Source organism: Molossus molossus, unplaced genomic scaffold, assembly GCF_014108415.1.
Source record: "Molossus molossus isolate mMolMol1 unplaced genomic scaffold, mMolMol1.p scaffold_m16_p_3, whole genome shotgun sequence".
In the NCBI taxonomy this organism is placed as follows: Eukaryota; Metazoa; Chordata; class Mammalia; order Chiroptera; family Molossidae; genus Molossus; species Molossus molossus.
The window spans coordinates 121080265-121091944 of NW_023425366.1; the positions used below are offsets into that span (position 1 = coordinate 121080265).

At 64.2% G+C, this 11680-nt stretch overlaps 1 protein-coding gene across 1 annotated transcript; it reads left to right on the top strand.

Annotated features, from left to right (window-relative positions):
- The first annotated feature begins 264 nt into the window (after positions 1-264).
- On the top strand, positions 265-7479 carry TEKT4 (tektin 4). Its single transcript, XM_036280864.1, has 6 exons — positions 265-798; positions 2869-2939; positions 3320-3463; positions 5465-5687; positions 6326-6480; positions 7263-7479. Exons 1-6 carry the CDS (start codon positions 265-267, stop codon positions 7477-7479), a joined length of 1344 nt encoding a protein of 447 aa, XP_036136757.1.
- Positions 7480-11680: the final 4201 nt, after the last annotated feature.

Here is an 11680-nt window from a genome sequence, read left to right on the forward strand (position 1 = left end):
AGGCCTGGCCTCGGGACTCCGGGCCCAGGTGCAATGCCTCCTCTAGCCAGATGCCAGCCAGGATGGGTGGGATTAGGACCTGCCTGGCCCTTTAAGAGGGCCTCTGGGGGAGGAGTCTCTGTTGCCCAGCAACAGGAGGGCTTGGCATGTACCTGTCGCCAGGAAACCTGGAGACGTCCTGCTGGGGAGACAGAGTGGCCAGAGCTGCTCTGCTGGCCCTGCTAAGTGCCCCACCCACCCACCCGTGCCCAGGCCAGTGGTACCATGGCTCAGACGGATGTGCTCCTGACCAAGCAGCCTGCCCCGCAGACGGTGCCGGCGTGCGAGCTGCCCCCCAAGCTGCATGATGTGGCCCGCAACACAGGTGCCTACACGTCCGCAGGCCTGGCCACCGCCGGCTTCCGCACAGCCAAGTATCTGGTGGACGAGTGGTTCCAGAACTGCTATGCCAGCTACCACCAGGCCTTTGCCGACCGCGACCGGTCAGAGCGGCAGCGCCACGAGAGCAAGCAGCTGGCTGCCGAGACGGAGGCCCTGGCGCAGCGAACGCAGGAGGACTCCACGCGGAAGGTGGGCGCGCGCCTGCAGGACATGCACTGCTGGAAGTCGGAGCTGCAGCGTGAGGTGGGCGAGCTGGTTGCCGAGACCGGCCTGCTGCTGGCCCAGAAGCAGCGGCTGGAGCGCGCCCTGGATGCCATAGCTGTGCCCTTCTCCATTGCCACTGACAACCTGCAGTGCCGTGAGCGCCGCCAGCACCCCGACCTCGTTCGTGACTACGTGGAAATGGAGCTGCTGAAGGTGTGAGCCCCTTTGGCTCTTGGGGACCCGCTGGCCCGGGCCACCCTCATCTTTCTGCAGGGAGAATGACCTGCCTAGGGCCTGATGGTGGACACGGGTGTATCCCCATGATATGGCTGGCAAAGGCCTTGGTGCCCATGCCCCTCTGCACACACAGGCACAGAGAAGCTGGATCTGTTTGTAGGTCAGGGACTACCACCGACTGGGTGCTGGGGCAGCCCTGGCTGGGGCTAGGGGCAGGGCACACACCATCCAGGAGGCAGGTATTGTCCCTGCCACCAGGAGTGTGTCTGGCCTGACCTTCCCACAGCCTGGTCCTCATAGTAGGCTTGGGGTAAGGCTGGGCTCCCTGCAAGGGACACCACAGCCCAGACATGCTGGATTGGGGGCACTGTGTCCTGGGAGCCCCAGTGTGAGGGCTCAAGCACCTAGGGGGGATGGGGCTGAAGCCTGGCACATGGTTACTCTTCCCAACCTTGTGTCCAGCGTTCCTGTAGTTCCTCCTCCCATTATGGTTCACACTGGGGGTGAGGCGGGGCCCAGACTGTGGCAGGATTTACACCTAGGATGCGTGTTTGGGACGTTTGCTTGTGGATGGGACAGTCAGAGGCCACCGAGGCAGGGAGGGGTCCATTCAGTCCACCTCATGAGCCCTGACACCCCTTTACATACACCCTGAGGATGGGGAGGGGCCTGAGCTGAGTCCTGGGGCAGCCACCTGAGATTTAGAGTGTGTGCAGGGCCAGGGGGCCTCCCTTGGTCAGGTCCTGGTGGCACCTGCATCCACTGGATGATCCCTCGGTTACCTTAGGTTCTGGTACCTGCTGGGCAGCCCCTTGGGTCACCCCACTGATGCAAACTAAGCCTGACCCTGAGCTCCAGGAGGCTGAGCTCCCCCGTCCCCCATCCCAGGACACCTGTGGTGGAAATCCAGGTACCAGGTGTGGATGCGGTGAGAATGAGGTGGAGGCCATATTCATTCCACAAGATTCCTACCCTCAACCTGGCAGGACCTGTCCTGGGGCAACACTGTAAGAAGAATCAGGGAGGTACTTGGTCCAGGCCCCTGATGTTGGTGGGGCAGAGTCCCCACACCTCTCAGCCTGGGGCCTCACCCATGAACAGGCTGTAAGACGTGGGCGTGGATGAGAGATTCAGAGAGACAAGCAGCTGACCCAGAGGTTCAAGGAATACACTGAATCATCTCCCCAAGTTCAGGCCGGAACCTTGAGTCCCTCCCCTTGCCCTCCTGCCCTCCCCCAGGTCCCTAAACCCCTCCTCAGCCCCCCACAACTGACTCCCACACTCAGCTGCTCAAGAACCTCCCAAGTCTCGGGGGGCAGCCCCTCTGTCTTCAGCCAAGGCTACTGGCCCAGTAGCGTGTGGACTACCAGAGTGGTACACGAACAGGAACACAGACCAGGGGACAGAGGGACAGACCCAGATGCACGTGGGTTTAGTGCATGATTGGAGGCAAAGATTCAAATCAGGTGGAAGGGCGTTTGTACATAGAAAATGAAGCAGCCGAGGCAACAAAGGAAGGGAGGGAATCCCCTGTGTTCTCAGTGTGGGGAAGGTCTGTCTGTGCCAAGGAGCAGCCCCACTCAGGAGGGCTCCTGGTGGCCAGGGACCTAGGTCCTAAGAGGCTGTAGGCCTGGCTGTCCAGAGGCTGTTGCCCTCAGTGCCCTGGGCAGGCAGCAAGGACAGCCCAGGGCCTCGGGGGTGCTGGATGCTGTAGGAACCTCCTCCGGGTGACCCTCCCAGCAGGACACTGAAGCCCCCAGAAGAAAAGAGCCAACAGAATGCACCACATAGAACGTTCAAAAGCCCAAAATAAACCTGACAAGGAAGATTGGGGTTCATGCCCCATTTTCCAGGAAAAAGACCAGGGGTCAACAAGACCCAAGGCCAAGGCCATTCAGCCAGGGATCAAGTGCCTGCTGAGACCCAAGCCCCCCTGGGTGTCACCCCAAATCTCAGCCCTTCCTGGGCATCTAAGAGGCTGACTGTGGACCCACAGCAGCCCCACCTTCACCAGATCTTCACCAAGGATGGGGTCTTCTCCCCCAGGAGGCTGAGCTCATCCGGAACATCCAGGAGCTGCTGAAAAGGACCATCATGCAGGCCGTGAACCAGATCCGGTGGGTGTCCAGCCTTCAGGATGACCCGTCCCCCCACCTTTCAGGCTGGCTTTGGGCTGGAAGTCAGGATTACCTGACCCTGAGGCTCAGAAAGGTGGGGCCTTGCCCCCGGTCACAGCCAGCAGTACAGGCTGGGCAGGTGGGAGGAGGAGGAGCAGATTCCAGCATGGCCTGGGGGACCTGGTGTCCATATAGCCCAGGCCAGCACCCTGGGAAGAGGGGCAGCTGCTCTTGGACACTGCTGGCTGGGTGGGCCTTGGCATCCCGAGGACCCCACACTGGGCAGATGAGGTATGTCTGCTCTTTGCCTTGCCCAGTGCCCCAGGAGGCCCAGCTCCCCCACCCTCTGCACAAATTCAAGCCCTGTCTGCTGCCCCCAGGCTGAACCGGGAGCACAAGGAGATATGCGAGATGGACTGGTCGGACAAGGTGGAGGCCTACAACATTGACGAGACCTGCACCCGATACCACAACCAGAGCACGGAGGTGCAGTTCCACCCACATTCCACCAAGCTGGAGGAGAGGTGGGCGGCCGCCCTCCAAGGGACCCTCCGCGCAAACAACCTGCCCCACGCCCTTGCCCTCGCAGTGCCCCTCCTCAGCTCCCATCTGGACTCCTGGTCCCTCTGCTGGGTGGTCGTCCTCCCTGGCCCCTGAGGCCCTCACCATAGATGGCCCTCCGGCAGCTCTTCTGTTCTGGGGGATGGGCAGCTATCAGGACCCCTGCCCGGGAGCTCAACACCACACAGGGACCAAAGAGGCCAGGGTGCTGCGGAGGGAAAGAGGACTGGGGGCGAGGGCGGGGGCGACCCGGCCAGACCCAGGGGTGGGGTGGGGTGGATGGGGCCGAGGCACCAATATGGGGGGTGGGGTGGGTGGATGGGCCGATGGCACCACATGTGGGGTGGGGGGGTGGGGTGGCTGGGCGAGGCACCAATGTGGGGGGTGGAGGGGCTGAGGCACCAAATGTGGGGGGGTGGGAGGAGGGCTGAGGCACCAATGTGGGGGTGGTGGAGTGGGGTGGATGGGGCTGAGGCACCAATGTGGGGGGTGGGGTGGGGTGGATGGGGCTGAGGCACCAATGTGGGGGGTGGGGTGGGGTGGATGGGGCTGAGGCACCAATGTGGGGGGTGGGGTGGGGTGGATGGGGCTGAGGCACCAATGTGGGGGGTGGGGTGGGGTGGATGGGGCTGAGGCACCAATGTGGGGGGTGGGGTGGGGTGGATGGGGCTGAGGCACCAATGTGGGGGGTGGGGTGGGGTGGATGGGGCTGAGGCACCAATGTGGGGGGTGGTGGGGGGGTGGGGGTGGATGGGCTGAGGCCACCAATGTGGGGGGGTGGGGGGGGTGGATGGGGCTGAGGCACCAATGTGGGGGGTGGGGTGGGGTGGATGGGGCTGAGGCACCAATGTGGGGGGTGGGGTGGGGTGGGGTGGATGGGCTGAGGCACCAATGTGGGGGGGTGGGGGGGTGGATGGGGCTGAGGCACCAATGTGGGGGGTGGGGTGGGGTGGAAGGGGGCTGAGGGCACCAATGTGGGGGGGTGGGGGGGTGGGGTGGATGGGCTGAGGCACCAATGTGGGGGGGTGGGGGGGTGGATGGGGCTGAGGCACCAATGTGGGGGGTGGTGGTGGGGTGGATGGGGCTGAGGCACCAATGTGGGGGTGGTGGAGTGGGGTGGATGGGGCTGAGGCACCAATGTGGGGGGTGGTGGAGTGGGGTGGATGGGGCTGAGGCAACCAATGTGGGGGGTGGGTGGGGTGGATGGGCTGAGCACCAATGTGGGGGGTGGTGGAGTGGGGTGGATGGGGCTGAGGCACCAATGTGGGGGGTGGGGTGGGGTGGATGGGGCTGAGGCACCAATGTGGGGGGTGGTGGAGTGGGGTGGGATGGGGCTGAGGCACCAATGTGGGGGGTGTGGAGTGGGGTGGATGGGGCTGAGGCACCAATGTGGGGGGTGGGGTGGGGTGGGGTGGATGGGCTGAGGCACCAATGTGGGGGGGTGGGGGGGTGGATGGGGCTGAGGCACCAATGTGGGGGGTGGGGTGGGGTGGATGGGGCTGAGGCACCAATGTGGGGGGTGGTGGAGTGGGGTGGATGGGGCTGAGGCACCAATGTGGGGGGTGGGGTGGGGTGGGGTGGTGTGGGGTCAGAGGAAGCCTGGGAAACACAAAAACAAAGACGAATGACCTGCAGCTCCGAGAGCGGCCGATAGGGGGCAATAGACCACCGCCTATCGTAAGAGCAGCCGTGGGAGGGTCCCGGAGGGCGCTGGGCGCCGCTGGAGACGCAGGAGGCACTGGGGCGCGGGGCAGCGCTGGAAGGCTCTGGGCAGAGCTGGGGTAGTGGTCGCAGGAGGCACGGGGGGCGGCGTGGGGGCTCCGGAAGGCGCTGAGGTGGTGTGGGGGTTTGTGCGGGGCGCCGGGGGTACGCGGTGCAGGGCGTGCAGGAAAAGGCCTGGCGGGATCCGGAGCGTCGGCAGGTGCACCCACCCATCGAGGCTCCGGCTCGCTCCCCACCCACAGTGCCTCCACGCCAGAGACGTGGGCCAAGTTCACGCAGGAAAACTTGTGCCGCGCGGAGCGCGAGCGCCTGGCCTCGGTCAACCTGAGGGGACTCATTGACTGCATCCTGCGGGACACTGCCGAGGACCTGCGGCTGCAGTGCGACGCCGTGAACCTGGCCTTCGCGCGCCGTTTGGAGGAGCTGGAGGACGCGCGCCACAAGCTGCAGCATCACCTGCGCAAGGTGCGGCGGCCACACCCGGGCTGCATCCAGGACACGTCCAGCCCAGCCCTGGGGTCTAGGCGCCCATAACCAGAAAGACACCAGGCTCCTTGTGCCCCTCCCCTTCCACTGCCACTGACTATGCCCTGGTCACAGCCTGGCCTCCCCCTGCCCCTCTCTGCCCCTCCCATTCTGAGGGCCCCAAAGGCAGGGCACCCACGTGTTCCTGGACCCTCACTGAGCCCATGAAAAACCAGGTGACATTAGGGATGGTCTTTGCCACCTGAGTGACTGACCAGGAAGGGCTGTTAGGTGCCAGCAGGAGCAAGCAGATGGGAGGAGGTGGTCTGGGCCTGGCAGGGCTCTGACCCCAGGCCGTTAGGGTGGCCTTTGCTGCTTCCAAGTTTCTCTGGTTGTTGGCTATGGTCAGGGCTGGGGACCGCCAGGGCCATGGGAGTTCAGGCAGCTCTGCTGTCTCACCCGAGCCCCCCGCTGCTCTTGGGAAGGCCAAGGTAGCTGTGCATGTCCTCCCTGCCTCCGTGCCTCCCCAGAGTCAGCGGACAGGTTGCTCGCTGGACACAGCCCCAGGGCTCAGGGAAGAGCCAGGCCCATCCTGGCAGCTGCGTTGCCTGAGCCTGTGGGGACTGTCCTATGTGCAGACGCTTCGAGAGATCACAGACCAGGAGCACAACGTGGCTGCGTTGAAGAAGGCCATCAAGGACAGGGAGGCGCCTCTGAAGGTGGCTCAGACCCGCCTGTACCAGCGCTCGTACCGGCCCAATGTGGAGCTGTGCCGTGACGCTGCCCAGTTCAGGTGCGGTCCTGGGGGAGCCGGACCCCACACCCTGGGCAGCGCCCACCCTCCTGACCTCCTTCAGCCTCTGGGACCCCCATGAGCACCCCTCCCCTCCGCACACAGACCTGCAGACGTGAGGAGACACTGGGGCTTCACGCGGTCACAGCTTCCGCACACAGGCATTTGCACGTCCACACTGCCACCCAGCCAGGCTGGGCACTGCACGGGCATGGGGGGCACTGTGTCAGGACTTCGAGTGCCAGGGACAGCGGGCACTTCCCACTTCACCCAGTGCTGTGCAGTCCTCTCGGTGAGGACTCTCGGGGTCTGAGAGGCCTCACAGACCAGTCTACACCCCTGATGTCACTCACAGTGGACCCACGTCCTGGGCTGGGGCCATCCGTGGGGTCATGTCTTCTGTTTTCCTAACTTACTGAGTTCCCAGCTCCCTTGAGAGCAAAAGTACCTTCCCCCCACCCTGGCATTCCTCCTTCCCTGTTTCTTGATTTGTTCAGGAAACTGGGGGGCTTCCCTCGGCTCCAAGGGGGTCGATCCGTCCTGCTTCCAAATGCCAGGAATAGAAGGAACCATGGGGAGCCCGAGGGCCTCTCACGGAGCTCTGGCCCCAGTCTGCTCCCCAGCTCTGCTTTGGGACCTCTGAGGTCCTTCTTGGCTGAGCACCTTGGCCAGGACCTTACCAGGGTACCTAGCCTTTGAACCTCGGGCCTCGCTCCTCCCAGCCCAAAGGCCTGGCGTTCTGGTGACAGCCCAGCTCATACCTCTTCTACCAAATCCCCCAGGCTGGTGAGTGAGGTAGAGGAGCTGAACATGTCCCTCTCAGCACTGAGGGAGAAGCTTCTAGAAGCAGAGCAGTCGTTGCGCAACCTGGAGGACACACGCCTGAGCCTGGAGAAGGAAATTGCTGTTAAAACCAACAGTCTCTTTATTGACCGCCAGAAGTGCATGGCCCACCGCGCCCGCTACCCCGCCATCCTCCAGCTGGCTGGCTACCAGTGACCAGGATGGCACCGTGGTAGAGCAGCCCTTGTCCTTGGCCAGACTTGGGCAGGGACCTGTCCCCCACCCCTCAATAAAGAGCATGTTTGCTTTCTACTCGTAGCACGGGGCTCAGAGTGGAGCCTTTGAACAGTCAGTTCCTCATGCCCAGGGTGCCCCCAGTTACCAGCCGTGGAGAGGGGTCGGCCAAGGATGGGAGAGGCCCCACCTCATCCCACAAGCTGACCCTGGGAGGCCAGGCCCCTCGCCAGCTCCCAGCCACAGCTGAGGCACAGACGGCTTCTCTGCCCTCCTGGGATGCTTCAGAGTAAGGGTCACCTCTCATCCCACGGAAGCCATACCACCCATCACAGCCTCTGGTCACCGCAACAATAACTTGCTCTTTTTCTTCCACGGGCCCCGGATGCTGTCATGGTGAGGCCAACTGGCTTCCCTCGTATGGGAGGTGAACCTGGGGCAGAGGTGTCAGCACACACTGTTAGTCTGGGTCTCCCCTGAGGGGCCTGGCCCTGGGGGCTTTGGGCGTCCATGAAGCGCCTCCACACCCCTGGAGGGTGCCAGGCCAGGCCAGTGACCGGGAAAACCCATAGGACTTCCCCTGCCACCCCCACCTGGCACAGGGCAGGCACCTGGAGAGCCGGACCCTGAACTGGGGGGTGGGGAAATTGAGGTTGTGGGGGGCCTCCGTGCCCAGACACCTTGGTCACCCTTGGGTGACTAGTCTCCTTGTCCAGCTAGTGAGTAGGTGGGTGTGTGGGTGCGAGGAGACCGCAGCGCTCCTGCTGCCCGCCTGGCCGCACGCCATCCTGCACACTGTCCACTGCTCTGGGCAGCACTGCAGTCCCCAGGAAGGGCCAGGTACCGTGTGGAGGGGCGGGTGGCAGGGAGGCTGCCCTTGTGCACCCACATTGACCCCTACCGCCTGGCTGCTCATAGACAGGACTGTCAAGGACACTTCCATTAAGAGGCGGGAGATCATTCCCACTGTGCAAACTCCTGCCACTCGGACCACGCTCTGGAGCGGAAGCATGGCTCCAGGCCGCACTTCGAATTCCCTGAGGTTCTCCGTGGGGCTGGAGGTGGGGATAGACAGCTATGTCCACCCCAGGCTGTCCAGTTGCCTCCAGCAGGGATTCAGCCCTTGCAAACCCTCTGTGGACAACTGACCTCGTGGGGCCACAATACTTAGCCACCCTTCTGTTGTCACGGAGATGCTGGGCAGCGTGTGCAGGCGATGGCTATTTCTGTCCAGGAGCCTGGTCGTCCTGCACCCGCTGAGTCACCCTTGGTGCCTGCTGACTACCTCTGCTTGGAGCCTGCCTGTCTGCCTGCAGCGGCAGACACCCCCCAACAGGTCCCGCCCCCCACATGCAGGGCACATTTAACTCACTGTCCCCTCCCCCAAGGGGACTCAGAGTGAACGCCCATCACTTATTGGAGGGCTGCTCTGCCTGGGGAGCTGGCAGCAGGAGGCACGAGAAGGGACTGCAGCTCTGCAGCGTGGTAAAGCCGCTGGCATCCCTGACTGGCTGTGCCCCACCCACGTCCATCTAGCACAGGGTCCATCTCGCCACTTCTGAGCCCACTGGTGCCCATTTACAGGTGGGAAACCAAGGCTCAGATGCAGGAAGCAGCAGAGCTCTGGCATCTGCCTTTCTCTGGGAGCCTCGGAGGCAATAGTTGGTGAGCAGAGAAGAGCCCCCTGCTGCCCTGGGCCCATCGACTCCAGAGGGACACGGGGATGAGAGGCAGGGGCCGGGGCCGCTCATGGCCCTGAGTGCCGCCTGCTTGGCTCCTTCGATCAGAGCCAAGCCGCAAGGCACTGGGGCTGCAGGAGCCGCGGGGCAGTGGGTCATCGCCCAGGGCCTCGGCTCTTCACACCCTCTCTGTGCTACCCTCCAGGTGAAGACAGCTGTCCCCAGAGGGAGTAGCGGGGCCTGCTGCAGTGAGCTGTCATCTCCTTGGGGTGGGACCAGTCTTCCAGCCAGCTCCAGCTGGTGCGGTCCCTGCCCACAGCCCTCACCAGCCACATTCACCCTTATCCTGGCACAAGAAGTCCCCACAGATGGGGCCACCTCAGCCTCCTGCTCTCCTCTCCTCCTTGCCCCGCCCTGGCCATCAGCGAGGAGGGCTGGGATGGGCAAGCTGGGGACTGAGTTGGACCTGTGGCTGTGCCTGGAACAGCAGAAATTGGTGAGCCAGCCTGGGCTGCCCACAGCTGGCCTGTTTCCCAGGCCACGGCTGGTGCCTCCCCCACAGGTGGCCTCGCTTGGTGTGTGGGGGCTGCACTTCCTAGGACTTGAGTATCCCCATGTCCAGAGACCAAGGCACAGGGTTCTGTCCCTGAGCTCTGCTCAGCCGTCCAGACCCAAAGCAGGCACGAGGCCAGGCCCTGGTATGGGCTCAGCTTTAGGTTCACGGGGGCGCAGCCCCTGCCTGTCACAGCCTGGGAGGCTGCGAGTCATTCCCACCAGCGGGCATCACAGGGACACAACCCTTATCCACTGAAAGGCTAGAGAGGTGCCCACTGCCCCTGTCGCTCTGCTGGCACCTTGACCTGGAACGGCACCGGGGAGGCTCGGGCAGACACCACGGGCCTGGCCAGACGCTGCTCTCCTGGGCTCCATCCACCAGCTCCAGCCCTCACTTCCCAGCCAAGACAGAAGGTTGTCACCATTACCAGATGGGCCCTGGTCTGCCCCACCCCACCTTGGCCCCCAGCCCTCTGTCCAGTCTCCTCCCAGCTGCAGCTCTGGCCTCCCCAACTCTCCCCTAGGTCACAGCACCCAGATGGAGGAGGCAGCCAGCCCACAGCACCGTCCCCCAACCTGCCAGTCCTAGAGGCCCCAGGCCCCCAGACCCACACCAGGGCCCGGGGAGGGCGGCAGGACCCGGAGCCCCTGTGTCGAGGCTACACAGACCCTTGCAGGTAGCCAGCCGGTGGAGGGCAGAGCAGTGGCAGGCGGCAGGGCCCCGCGACCCCCCTGCAGAGCGCTCTGAAGCTGGCCCCTCGCCTGTTGGTCTTGGATGGCCCAGGGGAAGCTGTGGGCGCCTGGGCGGGCATGAAAGGGCCCTTTCACAGGCTGCTGGGGCAGTGAGCTGGAGACAGCCAGACAGGCAGCAGCACCCGACTGTGACATGGTAACAGAGAGCGTGGGGTGGGTGGGGGTATTCACAGACACCCTGAACGGGCTGGGCTTCCAGGGGTCTTTGCTCCCCGCTAGATCCCAGCAGGAAGGAGGCTCCAGCGCAGCTGTCCTCTGGGCAGGCCAGGCGGCTAGGATGCCCAGGGCTCTGACGGCCAGAGAGACGAGGCGGGGGCTCCAGCGGCGCGGGCCTGCCTCTGGGTTGGGATCCCTGGAGACACCCACTCCTGTCAGATTCCTCCGTGGAAGAATCCAGGAGCGTCATGCAGGGTCCAGTGAGGCTGGGAGGACTGGTCAGGGTCTCCTGGGCTCCAGGGGGAGGGGGGAAGCGGGTGGAAAGAAGGGGTCCTATCTACCAGGGAAGCTAGGCCTAAAAGTGGGCCTCAGACCCACGCTGCAAGAGGGACCGCATGCCAGATTGCAGTTCAGAGGGCTCCCTGGAGGAAGTGCCTGGGTCTTTGCTCAGTAGGTCGGGCTACAGGGGAGTGAGGGTCCTTTCCGCACATGCCTGCCTTCCCGGAGCCTCCCAGAGGTAGCCCCTGGGGAGATCAGGACAGGCAGGGCCCACTTGATGGGGGAACTGAGGCCCAGGTGCAGGGGGCTCACCCAGGGGCCCCAGCAGCTGCTGGTTGAACTGGGAAGTGGTGCTCCACCTGGCACGGATAGGCCTGGCGTCAGTCAGGATGCCCTGGGGGAGGGTGTGATGAGGCAGGAGGCCCAGGACCGGCAGGTGTTGGAGACCATCTTCTCCACTGCTGGTTGGGTAGCCTCCCGAGTAGCCCTCCCTCTCTCCCCTGGAACTTAGGACAGGGTGCTGCTCTCTGCCCAGCCAGGCTGCGGGCGGAAACTGCCTGGCATAGGCCCCACCAAACGGGAACCCCGGCCCAGCCTCAAGGGTGGGGGCACGGCCCTTGCGTGAAGCTTCCCTTCCCCAAGGGCTCTGCCCACGCAGGACGGGGGCGCTGTGGAAGGCCGATTCCGAGCCCCACCACCACGTGCAGTTCCCGCTGCATCTGCCCTGTGCAGGGTCCCCAGCCATGGGGGCTTTGGGGACC